We start from the raw sequence: 16,898 nt of genomic DNA, 5'->3' as shown, positions 1-16,898 counted from the left end.
CCTATTAAGTGAAAGGTGTTGGAAAGGGTGATGGCAGTCCAGCTTCAGGGATACATGGAGGAGTTGTAATGTCTGGATCCATCTCTGTCTGGCTTCAAGACAGGTCATAGCTACCTCTGTCACCCTGGTTAATTACATTTGTCAGGATAGAGATGGAAGGAGGGCATGTAGCCTTGCTCATTCTTCTTGATATTGCAGAGGCTTTTGATACCATTAAATACTATGATATCCTTCTGGAGGGGCTCAACATGAGAACTAGGGGTACTGTACTTAAATTGTTCTACTCCTACCTCCACAGTTATTTCCAGAAAGTAGGGGGGCACTGTTCAAGGCAATGGCAGTTTTCCTGTGGTCTCCTGCAGGGTTCCATCTTGTTCCCCATGCTATTTAACATCTATATGAAGCCCATGGGAGCTGTCATTTGAAGTGAAGTGTCATCAGTATGTGAAGGACAACTAACTCTGTTCCATCTGAATCAGGAAAGGCAGCTGAGGTGCTAGGCCGGTGTTTAGAAGCTGGATGTGGGTCAACAAACCGAAACTCAATCCTGAAAAGATTCAGAGGTGGTATTAGACTATATTATTATTATTATTATTATTATTATTATTATTATTATTACTGTACTTAGGATGCTTCCACAGAAGAACTTCATATTGCAAATGTGTCATTCTGATTTTTCTCTGTATACATCTGATACATTAGCTTCCATGCATTTATTTTTCATTCAACATTCATTGCTGTTCTGCCATCCATACCAGCAAGCAGAGCTTGATAGAATATACCTGCCCTGTTTTTCTGTCCTTCCTCTCTCACACTCCTCCCTTGACTCTTGCTACCTTCTCCCATGCTGGGCATGCATGTAGTTCTGAACCAGAGTGTGCATACTTTTAAAAATTAATTACTAAGAAGTGTGCAAAAGGAAATATTATCTGCCTTAAACATCCAGCTAACGTTTCATGGTGGTTATACTGGAGGTTTCCTTTGGTGTTGGGGTCTGTAGAACTAAATGGCTGAGTTGTACTCTGGTGCAGAGCAAATGGAAAGGGGCGCAAAGATACCTATCACCCACCAAAACGTAATCACACATGACAAAAGACAGAAGGCACTAAGGAGTGGTTGTAGATCACAAACTTCCTGCTGTTAAAAAAGTAGGAGCTGGTATTTTGACCAGGATGTGCTTGACTTGAGGTGGGAGCAATACCGATTCCACAATAAACTCGTATACGGTAATTAATTTTCTAGAGCTTCAGTGCCACTGTCTTTTCCACTATACATTTTCTGGTGAACCTGCAGCCGTTTAAAATGTGACAGTATGAAATGTGCCTGTTTGCCACAGTGAACCCAAGACGGAAAATGGGAAGTTGAAGCCTGGCTTCTTCCTGCATGGCCCTTTCTTATTGCATTGAATATATACAAAGTTATCTAAAAGACTTGGGGTGTATTTTTTATTTATTTAGGTGGCAGCTTTATTCTCCCTGGCTATGAAATAGTTGGCTTGCACCTGCGGACTAGAGGGGTTTCTGTTCCTTGAACGTCCTGCTAATTTAAACCCCCACTTTCTTTCCATGCCCTCCAACGAAGGGGGCGCCTAGCATGAGGGACCCCTCCGGGCAGCCACAGAATCCCCCCATTCTTGCTCTCCCAGCCCTCAGGCACTTTCCCTGCCCAGTCGCCGCCCTCCGCTTGGCGGACGCAGGCGCGCCTCCCCGCCCGGTGCTGAGGGGGCTTCTTCTCCACCCCAGAGGGCGCGCTTGCCTCGCACAGGACGGCGCGCTGGCCGGGTAAAGAATCCTCTCTTTCCCTTCAGAAGCGGAGACCGAAGGGAAAGAGGGGGAAAAATCACCGCGCGGCTCCCGCTCAAGGTCACTCCGGGCGGCCCCAACCCAGCGACGTCAACCCCCGACGCCGAAGGGAGGCGGCCCGGCTGTGGGCCAGCGGCGCAGCGCCTCACTCCGCGCCCCCCAGCGAAGAGAAGGCGGCGCTCCTCGAGCCGCTCTGCTTGGAGGTATTCGCCGCGCTTCTTGTGCCGCCAGCAACCTCTCTCGGGTCAAGAGGCGGAGGGGGGGGGGAGAGAGGCGAAGGTGGGGGAGCCTATCATGGGTGCCGTGGCGGGAATGGCGGCGGGGGCCGAGGTGCAGGAGGCGAAAGAGAGGCTCCCTTTCCCCCAGAGCGCCAATGAGAGGCTGGAGCTTTCCCGCCTCTGGGGAGGAAAATAACAGCCCACCCGCCTTCCTCCGGGAGCATTAGGCGAGGGCCGACGCTTTCCCCATCCTCAGGGTATTGCAGCTTTTCTCTCCCCCCCCCCCTCACAGCTTCCTGTCATGCTGCCGCACTCCTCTGGGTGGCGTTTAAGGTGGTGGTGGGGGTTTGGTACGTGCCGACCATCACGGGGGTGGACATGGCGTGCGTAAAAGCGCCTACTTGTGTCTCGGGCTGGGCGCTTGCCCGCCAGGTGTGTCCTTGGGAAAAGGCCGCGCTTTTGACTCGTTTCATTTCTCAGGCCGGGGTTGCAGGGTGTCCTCGTTGGGTGCAAGGGGTCGCCGCTCTTCACGCGGAGGAATGGGCGCTCTTGCCCCATGCAGTGCGGCCGCAGCTTAGTGGTAGAACATCTGCTGGGCTGGGAAAGTCATGCCCTGTCTCAAACCGTAGAGAGCAGCTGCCGGTCAGTCAGTAGCGATGGACCATTGCTCTGCCTCTGTATCAGGCAACTTCCTATGTTCCTATGCTGTCTCCTTTTTACAGGTCATGCTCTCTGCCCTTACCTTTACTGCTGAACCAATAACACCCAGGAGCAACCATGTCTGTGTGTACAAGTTGCTGGTGCCAGATCGGATTAGTATATTCCCTTCCTTACCTGCTAACTGTAGTTGGATGACACAACATTTATTGTCTTACTAGCAAACTGATTTCCCTCCTTTCACAAACACTGCACACAATGAGTTTTGGCATTCTTAATGTTTTGTTATGGGGAAAGGAGATGCATGCAAACTGTGTAAAAAAAGTTAGCAATCTAAATGGGGAAGTATGCATACTTGCAGAAAAGAATGTTTCAAAGTCATTGCTGAACTCATTCTTCAGTAGGGGCATGTCAACAGATCCTTTAGGGGTGTTTTGCTCCTGTTGACTCAGCATTAAAAAAACGAATAATATTTCATTTATTTCCTGCCTTTCCTCCAAGGAGCACCCACTTCTGCATTTTATTTGTACAACAACCTTGCAAGTTGGTTAGGCTGAGACTCAGTGACTGGCCGAAGGTCACAGCTGAGTGGATATTTGAACCAGGTCTCCCAAATGCAATTCAATACTTTAACAAATGTGCCTATTTGATTACAAAAAAAAGCTTCAGATTTAATTGCAGAAGTGCTTCCAGCCATATGTACCCTAATCTTTTCTTATAAGTTTCAAAGGTGCACTTGTGCATCGCTGCTTGCTAAGGCATACTTTTATATGCATCTCTGGCAGGCAACCAGTGACTCTCCTGATGTTATTGGACAGCAACTCCCATCATCCTTTGCCCTTGGCTGTGCTCGCTGGGGCTGAAGGGAGTCAAAGTCCAACAACTGGAAGGCTGAAGACTCTTCACCCCTTGTCTATGAGCTACGTGTTCCTCATGTGTTTATCTTTTCTTCAGTCATTATCAATAAACATCTATATTGAATGAAAAAAGTCACTTGTGCATCTGTCTGGCAGCAATCTATTAACATCCAGAGCTACTCTTGATTTTGAATAATGCCTAGCTTTTAACGCTATCAGTCTTTAGCATAGATAACTACATATATTGGAAGCCACACAGTACATGTCATATGCAATCTCCTGCTTGCGTTGTAGGTAGAAGCCCATTCATTTCTTTGTCCTTAATTTTTGATGGAATGAGGACCTCACATCTCACTGTATAGTTAGGAACATAGGAAGTTGCTGTGTGCTGAGTCAGACTACCTGTCCCTCTAGCTCAGTATTGTTTACTCTGACTAGTAGTGGCTCTCAAGGGTTTTAGGCAGGAGTCTTTCCTCCACCGTATCTGGAGATGCCAGGGGGTGAACCTGAGACCACCTGCATGCACAGCATGTGCTCTTCCACTGAACTATGATTCTTTCTCAAAAGGGTGTTGTGTTTTGGTTTTGGTTTACAAAGGGGCAGCAACCCTAAAGCTTCAGCAAGTTTTAACAAACTAAAAACTCCACTTTATAAACACACACAAGATTATTATTAGTTATCCAGTTAAAGCTCCTAATTCAATAAAGTTTTGGTTTCCTTATTTTTCAGTGGGAGTCTGCGGGTGGCAGGTATCTCGTATTCTATCCCAGATCCAGCTACACTTGGGTTGCTGTCCTGTACCCAATTACTTGAGAGTAAGCCCCTTACTTCTGAAATGTATGGGAGCAAAGCTGATGGTGAAATCCCTTGGAGTTCTGGTCAGTCATTACAGCTGTTGAGTTGGCTTTAAACAGGATTTAATCACTACACATTTTAGCTGATTCTGTGTTAGTGTCTGTTAAGTGTCAGGAAATTAATTCAGAGAGATTAATTCAGAGGTTTCTATTGAATCCTGTTCCTGTTTACTCCAAAGTCTCATGGAGTTACTCTTGAGTAAATACACATTGGGTTGGAGCCACAGTGTACATCATGATCTTTTCTACTGTTTTGACTTCATAATTCCCATGGCATATGACCTTAGGTTCACTAATACTTTGAATCCTAGTTTCCTCTCTCCTTTGCTGCAGTTCACTATGGGTAAATTTGGGTAGCACATAAATGCCAGATCTTCAAATTGTACAGTTGGCACATTCTACGTTGAGACAATGTGGGGGTTGTGGGGTTGGCAAGTTTTGATGACTTCATCAAAAACCAAATAAGCACTCTTAATGTGTTATGGTAGAACTTCCTTAGTTTTACAGATTAAAGTTCATTGAAAATGAAACTATATAAATTTTCTAGCATAGGCGCTAGATTTCCCAATGTGAAACCCACAACAGAGAGTTCTTTGTGTTCATTCTTTTGTGGTATTGAAAGAATTAAAAAAATATGTCCAACTTCCCTTTTATATATATTTGTGTCTGCTAAATTACATTGCTACAAGATTGGTGAGGAAAGGACACTTCCTCTAAAACAGCAATAAAGACGTCCATATTTTGCTTTTATGTAGACTTTATATCATTTCAAATTATTTCCATTTGTCCTGGTCTTATGACTTTCTATCATGTTTTAGAAGGGAAGTATGAAGCTTTGTTTATGGAAGGCTTTACTCTGCTTCCAGTTTGATGCTATAAATTTACCAAACATATAAAGAAATCACTTCTGGAAAAACCTCCATGCACAAGCATCCTATCTGCGAACGGGGCGCTTTTCGTTGCAGTATCTTTAGGGATTTAAAGGGCATGCTGCCCTTTGGCACACCTGAGGATCTTCAATGCCAAACTAAACTGAATGTGTATGTTGCTTTTCTCTCTCTGCCCACCCCGTTCTGCACACGGATAATCAGAGAGTTCAGGCACATTCCTGTATCCCATCCTGAGCACAATTATTCTACACGTGTAAAACCTCTGCAAACCGTTTAGAGGTTCTATTTACAATTAAGTGGCATACGAATTCTCTTAAATACATAAAAGCTCATACTCCTGTAAGTGTTCCATTCTTTTCAATATCCCCACAATAGGGACCAGGGATGCTGTTCCCTTGTGATGGAGTAAAAGAGCTGTTGTTGCGTTATGAAAATCTTACAGAGCCCCTTGCAAGGGGCAAGATGTAAATTCTTCACAGTGTGTAGCTTTTAGGTGTTTTGTGCATTATGGGCTTAAAACACAGCTAAGTTGTTCTTTTTCCCATTTGGATCGAAGCTGGTTTGGAGAAAATACACATGATGAAAGCACAGCATTTCCTAAGAAATTACAGGATACATAGAGGAAGGATGTGAGTTAACGTTGGGTGTACACTGCTTCCAGTGGGAATGCATTGGATACAGAGTAAACAGGAATGTGTACACAGCATTAATTACCTTACCCTACAGCAATGTTCATTGCCTAATTTATCACTTCAAGAAGCTTATATTAGCCTACAAGGGGCTTATCGGACAGTTTCTCATATGAACACTGGACAGATCCAGACCTGTTGAGCTGTAGCAAAGGCTTCATACACACCGTACATGTAAAAAGCATTAGTTCCCGCAGGGAACCCTGGGAACTGTAGGTTACCCCTTACAGAGCTACTATTCCCAACACCCTTAAACAAAGCACCATGTGACTTCTTAAGCTCCGCCCCCTGTGTTGGTGTTCCTGGAAGGAATCTTTTACTTGTATCCACACAGTGGACTGGGATATTTTGGCTAGTCTGTGCTGTTCCCCAATATGTCTCTGATAGGTGGAACCATTTGGTTTATAATTTCAACATGTCTTGCATGATGCCAGAGTGTTGTCATTTTTCTCCTTTATTGAGGGCAGGTGCCTAGAGGTAAGAGCAGGGTTGAAGTTGTTGCCTTATGAGCTGAAGCTGATCACATGGAATAAACCCTCTTATGCAATCCAGCTAGGATAAAGTGCTGGGGAAGATGGGGACCTGCTATTTCATCCCCTCTGGATCATGTATATCACATTGAGGAGTAAAATCCTGGCCTGTTTTGTGCTCGTGGGTTTGGGGCTAGGAAGCAAACTGCATTTTTCTTCATGGTCTCTCTGCAGTCCTTTATTTCCTTACAAGGAATCCTTGCAATCATAATTACATTTTTACAGGTGTGAAGGTTTGCAATTTAACTTGTGTTGTGACCAGCCACACAAATGAGTGATTGCTTTCTGTTTTAATAGTTGCAAATGGACTTTGGACTTCTAAGTGCATGCAAATCCTTGCCTCTTCCTGACTGCCTGCCATGGTCTTTATTTGTCTATCACATTTATATCCCAATATGCTCAATGCATCTTACATGGAGTTGGCCCATTTTATCCCCCACAGCACCCCTGTGAGGTACACTAGTCTAAGAAGGATTGCATAAAGGCTCCCAGAGCTTGTTAGCTATTGATATCTGAACTCAGATTTCCCTCAGTCAGAGCTCAGCACTCCAGCCCAACCTTCCCCTAAGCTGCTGCCTTCCAGATGTTTAGGACTCCACCTCTAGCATGGCCAATGATCAGTTGATGGGAGTTGTAGTCTAAAACATCTGGAGGGCACTAGATTTGAGGTAGGCTGCTGCTCTAGCCATGCACCACAGCCTGTCGATCTCTCTACATTTCTGCTACCCTGAGAGTTTATTCAATTCTACTGAATTAAGTTTACAACATTTACTAGCTTCATTAAAACAAACCTCAAGTCCCTGATGTAGCAAGAGAGAGCCATGTGGATATCTGAGCAGGGGTACTTGCAAAAGTGAGCAGCCCTGCCTCAGTACTAGCAATAAACACTGATACATGTCCACCATTGCTTGCAGCCAACACTTTTTCCCAATCTGATCCCCTGAGAACCTACCTTTGGGGCTGGGAAAGGTTGTGAAGGCATGGTAGGAGCTTACTTGTACTATTGTAAACAACAGAGAGCCCTTCACTGCAAATTGCATACTGATCCAGGGACCTCCAAGTGAGAGATGCTGAGGAAGGACACCTAGAGGGTTGAGAGACACTGTGTTGCTCAAGACACACACATTATTTTTTTACTTCCTTCGGGGGCCTTAGAAATAGACGAGGTTCAAACTCTGGACATGAGCTCTCTTTCTCTAGTGAGTCACTGCCCCCTTGCTTATCTGTGTGAGGTGCCTTGTCTTTGCAGCCTATGCTTGAGGTTCCTGGTAGTTATTTGCATCTGTAAAAGATCTGAAAAGACTAGCCTTATTCATCATTTGTCGTTTGTGCAAAGTGTGCTCCTTCACCACAGTTCCTAATAGGGAACAATCCCCACTTGTTGTGTCCCAAACTCTCCAGCCATGGAGGCAGAAGGCTATGGCCCTATGCCACAAATGCTGATGTATGTGAACTATATTCTAGTTTATGTACTCCTGGGGTTAATGCCACAACTGGTTGCAGAGTTGGTCAGACTCTTCTGCCATCCGTTGTATGTGGTGGGAAGGTGGTAACAGAGAGGGGAAAGGTGAGGCTCGCATCTTGAGCTTTACTCTGACTTCAGTGAAAATATTTTCAAATTGAGCTGCCTCTTATTCTGATGTAACATGGCATTCTCATAGGCAAGACCACCCCTTGAGCAAGCAGAGGATTCAGCTAACTTCCTCTTCTCCCATGTCATATCCCCAACTCTGCCCGGGAGCAATCCTTTCCCCACCCAGCAGGTGTAAATAAGGGACAGACTCAATATGTGAATTATCTGTTGTTGCCCTTGGCTTAATAATCATAGTCCTCTTTTCGTTTTCGTTCTCAGGCCTACTGAAGTGGTAATGTCATTCTGATCTCCATAGAAGAAAACTTGTTATTCCTTGGTTTGAAGAGGGATTTAAAAATAATAATAATAATGTATCCAGTTCCTGGTTCCATGCATGAAGGAGATAATGGACATCCTAGGAAACTTATCTCTTTCCTTTTTGTTTTCGGCATTACGTTGTTATGTGCTGGATTTCTGCTTTCGATGTTTGTGTTGCAGACGTGCCCAAGTGGTGCCTTTGGTGACTGTAAAGGAGCCCTCAAAATCATTGGGCCTCTGCTTGCTGTTACTGGACTAGTTTGTATAATTCTGGCGCAATCGAGAGCTAAAGGCTACCTCAGAGAGGTACAATTGCAAGATGACCAGGTGTACGGGTTTGTTTTTTGTCGAGGAAACTGCCAGTTTGCTCAGTTCCTTGTCTTTGGTTTTTTATTTTTAACTAGTGGGATGCTAATCAGCGTCCTTGGCATTTGGATTCCGGGATGTAGCCCAGGTTGGCGCTACCAGCAGTTTAACCATAGCAATGCTTCTAATGTTGAACTCCAGGATTGTGGATTTCACTCTGTTCAGACCATGGGACCTTTGATTGTGCTCATTGGATTGTGTTTCTTTGTGATAGCTCACATTAAAAAGAAACAAAACATAAATTTCGTCCAGGAGTCTTCTGTCAATGAAGAAGAGCAGCTGGATCCTGAATCATTTCAAATTACAGTGGGTAAGTGAATGACACAGCCAAGAAGTCTTCCAAGTGGGCAGTCCCTAGATGCCAGCAACAGGAGACACTTGCAAGGACGCCCCATTCCTCCCCAGCACTTGAGGGGTGGATTAGGAGGGGTGGGAAGAATTTTGGAATTGGAATGTGGGAATGGTGGAAGAAGAAGTCAGGGTGGGTAAGAAGATAAACTCCAGAAGCTGACACTGAAAGTATAGTTGCAAGGACTGCTTTTGAAGTACAGTACACTCCTCAGAACAGTGGTGAAATTAATGAGAGAAATGGATTCTGTTTTACAAAGTATAATAGCAATACTACTTCACGGGTGGTGCTGTGGGTAAAACCTCAGCACCTAGGACTTGCCAATCTCATGGTCAGCGGTTCGAATTGCCGCGGCGGGGTGCTCTCCTGTTGCTCGGTCCCAGCGCCTGCCAACCTAGCAGTTCGAAAGCACCCTCGGGTGCAAGTAGATAAATAGGGACCGCTTACTAGCGGGAAGGTAAACGGCGTTTCCGTGTGCGGCTCTGGCTCACCAGAGTAGCTTCATCACGCTGGCCACGTGAGCTGGGAGTGTCTGCGGACAGTACTGGCTCCCGGCCTCTAGAGTGAGATGAGCGCACAACCCTAGAGTCTGTCAAGACTGGCCCGTACGGGCAGGGGTACCTTTACCTTTACTTCACATTGTGTTGAGAGCACTTGTCTCAGTAGCCCCTACAACAGCATTTTAGACCTTCCAGTTTATGGTGTTACACCATTTGTGTGTCTAGACAAATGCAGATCTTAAAGCTTTAATTTCCAAGCATTTTCAAAATATTTTAAGTTGCCCTGTGATCCTTTGATGAAGGGCAGTGTGGAAATTTAATAAATAATAACAATATTCTGCATGCTAATAAAAGTGCAAGTGTTTTCTAACAAAAGTGTAGCAGGGAAAGACTGATAAGAGTTTAATCAAATGATTTGAAGATGCCCTAATGCCTGGGAGTGATGATTCTTAATGAAATGCACATCACAAGTAGGGCTATCTTGCATGTTGCTCCAAAGAGAACTGCAGATAAATTTGACCTTAAAATTTTTGGATTTTTCTTTTGTAGGTGATACTGTAATGGTATTCCCACCACCGCCACCGCCTTATTTCGCTGACTGTCCACTGCAAACAATAACTCCTAGTGTGGTAACAAGTGATTTGCCTTTAAGTGAAAATCCTCCACCGTACCACAGCACTTTTATTAATTGGTAAGATCATTTGTACTTTTAAATTTTTTGAGCATTTTGCACATGGGCTAATGCAGAGGTTGCCAAAGTGGACACCAGTGGGCATATCAGTACCTCAGGTGGCACCCACAAAAGGTCCCAGCAAAAATCTCTTCAGAAGTCAACAATACATGAGACACTGTTTGCTGCTCCTGCTCAGTTCCTGTTTGCTGCACATAAGCACTGCATTGGCTTATGTAGGTATTTCCCCCCTCGGGGTTGGAGGAATTCCTACTCCGTTTTGAGGTCTTGGCTCTTTCTCTGGTCTTTTAAACGTGGCGGCCATTTTGAGTTGTGCCACACACCCCACAATGTCAAAGAAGACTGGCACATCCATTACCAGAGAAGATTGGTAATGGATGTGCTTAAAACTGGACTTTACACGGAAGACCAACAATTGGCTCTCCAAATACCTTCTTCCCTTCTTTTTTGTTTAGATTAGAAAGCAGCCATGAGGGGTGGGGACGCAGGAGAGAAGATTGGGTGGGTGCATGGTGATGTTGCTTGGGTTTGCCTTTTCATGCTGGCAGGCCTATTCGGTTGTGTAAACCTTTTCAAGAGGAGCCACTCATTTCTATGATTTTGTATTTTTTAAATTATACTTTTTGTTTTATTCACCTACATAGTTTGCTGTATACCACCTGATATTTTATATGAGGGGGCGGCCTATAAATATTTTAATTAATAAATAAGCAGATTCTTGGTTTTCTCAGCACCTGGGTGCCAGACCCTAGTGCTATGCTGCTGTGAGCTCCCTGGAAGAATATAAATGTTATTAACAAGTTAAACAAGTCACAGGCATTCCATCTGAATGTACACTTCACATTACATCATTTCCATCATTATATTTCAGAGCCTTTGCCCTATCTTTTCTGATTCAACTAGAAATTAATTCAAGAAGCCTTTGCATCCCTTTGCATGATTGGATGCCTCTTCTTACTTGACAAATAAGATCTTTCACAGGTGCTGCTGTTGTGTACTGATTTGCATGCACCATGGCATGGGAAGGGTGTACCTATGTCCTTTCTCATTGTAGTATAACACCGCATGATTGGCTTCCTGTCAGAAGTTCGCACTTCTATATTGTCCATGGGCGATGATATATATGAAGCAATTCGCCATGTGCAAAGTACTCTTTGGCCTCTACCAGTTAGAATTAAACTGGCTGTATCCATACCAGATGTAATTTTACCACTTTGGTGAATAGAACATTATCATCATTGCTTTTAGGCACCTTGGGTACTATATGTAAAAAGGCGGGGTATAAATCGAAATAGCAAATATAGAGAGATTAAACATGCCAACACGTGTACCCTTTCGTTATTTCTTTGCAGAGCACAGAATGCTGATGCATCAAACCTGGTTGCTTGAAGAGAGAATGAGCTACTGTATACAATGTCAGGATGTGATTCACCTTCTGAGAACTTAATCCACACTCTCTCATCCCTCTGAGCCATCTCAAAATTATAAGGGCAAACGAGCAGCTGTAAATAATGAATGTGTCTTTTCTTCCTCTCCTTACATCACCCAGATGATCCATTGGCATCCGCTTTGAACCAGCTGTAAGAAATACTCAAGAGGGAAGGTGTATAAAAGGGGAGAGAAAGAGGACTGTTAAATTACAGGGTGAAAATAGCCTGGAAGAGAGATGGAGGAGCTTTGAGCCAGCAAGGAGAACAGCAAGCTCCACGGGCAAGAAAGTAGAAGGCCTGCCAAGCCAAGCCAAGACTTCTGTTACTGGAAAACGAAGCCAAGGCAATCTACAGAGAAATACTTGGGACATGAAGGACCCAGCACCTTAACACCTCTTCATTTGGCACCTTGTATGTAACTGGAATACCCAAAGCAATGTACGTCTCAAGTCAAGTCAGCTACCATCTGAACATAGTGCTGTGGCACACATCTAGCAGAAGGAGGGGGAAATCTGGTGGCTTTGTCTTTCTGTTTCCTTTTTCCTTTTCCTTTTTTGGCTGTTGACAAACTCAAAAGTAAAGACACTGGAGACCTCAGAGCACCGAGTATGTTGTGTGTGTGTTTGGGCTGACCCTCATGTTAACGAATTGTACATGTGAGATTTTCAGTTGATTAAACATTATGGCATAATGTACGTGGTGACTGTAGCACTTGAGTGGTGTGACCAACAGCAAGTTTTAGCCTATAGAAATAAAAGCCAAAACTGCAAGTTACGCAGGATCCGTGGCTGCTACTCTAGTACAATGTGTCATTATAAAGCCTCCAGTGTTTCCCTACTTGTAGCTCATTGGCTGCTGCATACAGCAGGCAGGAAATCTCTGGACATGATGGTATCACATGGTTCTTATTTAATGTTACTGGGGGAGTGTGTCATGGGAGGGGCTCAGTTCAGCTTCAGCTGCGCTTCCCCTGTAATGCTTGTGGTACCTGCCCAACTGAGGATGGACATGATACAGAGTTATTAAATTTTAAATGATGGCGAGAGAATGAGAGAGAAATTCTTCGCCAACTCAGAATATTGGAACTCTGGGGGGACATAGAGTGGACATAGCTGAAGGCAGAAAGTGCTTTTTCACACTTTTCGTAATTAAGTTGTGGGCTTTGCTGTCACAAGATGTGGTATGGCCCCCTGTTTAGATGGATTTTTTTAAAGGGTTAGGCAAATGACGGAGGATAGGTCCTCTGCCTCCATGATCAGATACTCAATGTCAACAGCAGAAGGGGGTGGTGGGGGTCACTATTGTATCCATACCCTGCCTGTGGGCATCCCAGAAATATTTGGCACACCGGTTTTGGAAACAGTATGCCTTGGTCTGCTCAAAGAGCTGCCTATTGGAGCAGCAGGATTGATATTATTTTACTGAATTTCTTCCCCACCCTTCACCATAAGGTCCCAAGGCAGGTTATGACAACGACAAAATACTAAAATCAGCTAAAACAACTGAAGAATAGGTGGGCCACACAAATACATAACACTTGTTATAGCCTAGCTCTGGGACCTATCTGCCTCTTAGTCCAGCAGCAGAAATTGGAACTGACTCGTGCTGTTCTTCCTCTTATGTACTTTAATCTGCATTGTCTAAGTGTCGAAGCTGCAATCGAAGAGTCAATTAAAAAGTAGTTCTACAAATCTTTTTCCTCTTAAAATGTTGAAACTGAGCAGCTGCCACTTGCTGAATTATTTGGGCCCAGAGTCTGAAATGCATTGAGACTGAAAGTAAAAGTCTTTTGCATTCCTACTGACAAATGCTTTGGTGTCTAATTCAGAGCATTCACAGTCATTACATAAGTCATAATCCCCCATGAACATCAGTTTTAGCTGGTGGTTAAGAGCACTACATCGGAGATGAAAAGAGTTAATGCTCTAACCCTTCAGCTGTGGTAATGACTGATTTCATGCGAATTGCTCTTAGTGTAAATCACAGTGCAGGGCTTATACCAACTGGACCCATTTATTTTTCGCTAGGCCTCTTCTGTGAGTTTGACCTCTCTCACTGAAACATGCTATTTGCTCATCTATAAACCAGGAATTACTAGAGAAGATTTAGTGTAAAGGACACTGCAGGTACCTTGAACTGGCAGGTTTGCAACAGGAAGGTTGAGCTCTAATGAATCTCAGGCAAACTTACTAGAGAGTAAAACACATTGAACATAATGGGGCTTACTTATGGGTAAACACATGCTGCATTTATTGTGATATACTGAGTGTCTTGGGTTTGTTGGTTTGTTTTTGCATGATGTCATTGCAGGCTTTTTAAAAGATTTTTGTCTTCTTTAATGCTGGGGCACATTTTTGACATGTTTGCGATCATCGACTCCCAAGAACTTCCACAGTACACAGATTTTTCATTTAATACACATATTTCTTATAAAACATAAAAAAACCTTATTACAGTGGAAATGTAATCTACAAAGCAAGTAATCAAAGCAGTCCAGAATCCAGCCTCTGCAGAAAATGCTAAACACTTTCTCAAAGTAGGAAGGCTTAACTGAAGTAGTAGTGCCCCGATTGTGAAATATTCATAATGCTACTTGCCAGGTTCCTAGTTTGCTATGAATTGTATGTTTTTACAAGCCTCCAATACGAAACAAACTTACTCATGACCGAGTGAGCACCAATAAAATCAATTTCAGTTAGAAGCATGGTAGAGTGCTTTTGCAGAGCTTTCATTAGATGACAATTCATGTAGTTATGCAGAAAGACATTCTCCCAATTCTGTCATGAGTTAGGAGTTTAAATAAAGTTAAATCATTACAGTAACTACTCCAAAACGGAGAGGGAAATAAAATGAGCAGGCAAAAACCGTCTTCCTTTGTCTCTGGCCAATGACTGTGAGAATGTTGCCCACAGGGCATTTGAGAGGCAGGCAAGGGAGTATTTTGAAAGATACTACAAGGGTTAGGAAGCTGGTGTTACTCTCTGAAGCCTGTACTAATGTAGTTAGGCATGTTGAACATAGAAACGCTGATGGCAGCATTCTGCCTAGAGATTTTACAAGGAGAGACGCTATAAAGAGCAGCTTCTTAGAAGGTGTGCTAATCTTAACTTTGCAGTGCTAGCCAGGGAACAGCAACTATAAAATGAAATCATAGAACTGAACTTCCTATTACAGTTCTGACCCAAAAGAGGAAACAAATGTACCTCTTAGCAGTAATTGTAAAATGCAGCAATGAATAAACACCTTTTGGCACGCTTCATAAAGGGCTCGGCCACACAGTCTGAGAAGACTCTTCCAAGGTCATCTTTGCAAGCTGCAAGAGAAGAAATAGCCATTCAGAAAGATGTGCAAATCTGATAGGAATCCGGTTAGGGCAGATAAAGCTTTTCACCTGCTACTGCCAGGGAAGTCTGCAGACGGCCCCTTCAAGCCTGAAGCCAACCCTGAATAAAAGGCAGTGTCTCTTGTGGGGCAGTAGATGCTCTGAGTGGGTGCTGTAGTGTTGCCAATTGTGTTGTCTTCGTCTTGCCACCCTAGTTTGCTTAGACCAGTGTCTAGCCCTTGGATTCCATGCTAGACCTAGGTCTTGCAAAGATTCAGTGGCCTTGGCTGATGCAAGGAAAAGGGCAGGGAAATTACCTAGGCTGCACTTTGCAGCCTCTAAGTGTTTTTCAGCATCGGGGCAGCAGAAGCAAGCTCCACTTAAATCCTGTAGTCAGGGTGGTACTATGAGTTGAGTAGGTTTAAAATTTGAAACTTGGCATAGGTTCAGATAATCTATTTCTTTATTTTTATTTTTTAAAAGCCCAAATCTGGATTGCCTTGTCAAGCTTTTTGTTTTAAAATGTAAAGTGCAGGTGTTGGCAGAGCAGGAAGTCCGCATTCCTGGCTTTGTTTTCCTTGTGGTTTGTGATCTTCCATATCTTTTTCTCTGTGAAGCTTCAGATTTCTTAGTTGTAATCTATGCTTGCCTTGGGATAAGGTCTGTTGAGCACAGCTTGACTTTCTTCTGAACAGGTTACACTTGTGCTTATCTGGGAAGCTGGTGGGTATCTGGGGAGCAATACATACCGGTTATCACAGTGGTGGTTCTTGCCCATTGTCACTGATAGGGCAGAAGGCAAAGAGCCCAACAGTAGGTGGCGCCAGAGCCAATGGCAGGCAGAGCCAACTAATTCTGCTGCTGTCCTCTTCCCTGCCGAGTTATACAAGGGTAGCTGAAGAGAAGGGGGAAGCTAATAGGCAGGACCATCTCCTAGACTGATTGTAAGTATAAAGGCAGGCCGGTGCCGGCTGACTCAGGGTAGACTGCGGTTGGTGGGGCAGTGCCTCTTTTTCCCTAATGGAAACGTCAGCTGGTGCAGAATGTGGCAACCGGATTGCTGATAGGGGGACATCAGGCTGACAATATGTGAAACCATCTCCACCGGCTGCCCATCTACTACCCAGCCAGGTTCAAGGTCCTTGTCATCATTTACAAACCCCTGAACAACTTAAGGCTCAGGATACTCCAGGGACTGCCTGAACCCTTATATCCCAGCTTGATCACTGAGATCATCTGCAGGAACATCGTTGTTCATTCTCCAAATTGGCAATGCTCCTTTGACAAGAAACAGCCTTTAGTGTCATTGGCCCAGTATTGTGGAATACTCTGCCAACACAAATTCAGCATGTGCTGTCTGTTTCTGAAAACCTTTCAACTCTGTCACGCTTATGCAGGGCAAATAAGAGCGCATCTTTCCACAAGAGCTAGCGGTTTCTGATTTTGACTTTTTAAATGTGTTTTTTGTTGTAAGGTTTTGTTGTGCAATTGTGAACTGCTCTGCTATAATTTATAAATGCGGTCTAAACCAGAGCCTAGGGCTTGCAGATCAGAAGGTCGGCGGTTCGAATCCCCGCGACGGGGTGAGCTCCCGTTGCTCGGTCCCAGCTCCTGCGCACCTAGCAGTTCGAAAGCACGTCAAAGTGCAAGTAGATAAATAGGTACCACTCCAGCGGGAAGGTAAACGGCGTTTCCATGCGCTGCCCTGGTTCGCCAGAAGCGGCTTAATCACGCTGGCCACATGACCTGGAAGCTGTCTACGGACAAACACCGGCTCCCTCAGCCAGTAAAGCGAGATGAGCTCTGCAACCCCAGAGTCATCCGTGACTGGACTTAATGGTCAGGGGTACCT

General features: G+C 44.3%; 1 protein-coding gene across 1 annotated transcript; it reads left to right on the top strand.

The window, feature by feature from the left end:
- Positions 1 to 1,672: 1,672 nt before the first annotated feature.
- TMEM171 (transmembrane protein 171) lies at positions 1,673 to 12,419 on the top strand. The gene is made up of 4 exons (XM_082192035.1): positions 1,673 to 2,005; positions 2,501 to 9,064; positions 10,153 to 10,294; positions 11,647 to 12,419. Coding segments are annotated over exons 2-4 (768 nt in total). The 5' UTR covers positions 1,673 to 2,005; positions 2,501 to 8,439; the 3' UTR covers positions 11,648 to 12,419.
- The last annotated feature ends 4,479 nt before the right edge of the window (positions 12,420 to 16,898 follow it).

Source organism: Podarcis vaucheri (assembly GCF_965113315.1).
Source record: "Podarcis vaucheri genome assembly, chromosome: 11".
NCBI classification, from domain to species: domain Eukaryota; kingdom Metazoa; phylum Chordata; class Lepidosauria; order Squamata; family Lacertidae; genus Podarcis; species Podarcis vaucheri.
The sequence above is the reverse complement of the archived record's forward strand: the minus strand, read 5'-3'. Positions and strand labels throughout refer to the sequence as shown.

Coding starts and splice junctions, on each gene's coding strand:
- TMEM171 (XM_082192035.1), top strand. CDS start 8,440: ATGTATCCAGTTCCTGGTTCCATGCATGAAGGAGATAATGGACATCCT. Junction 9,065..10,152: donor ATCATTTCAAATTACAGTGG/GTAAGTGAATGA, acceptor TTTCTTTTGTAG/GTGATACTGTAATGGTATTC.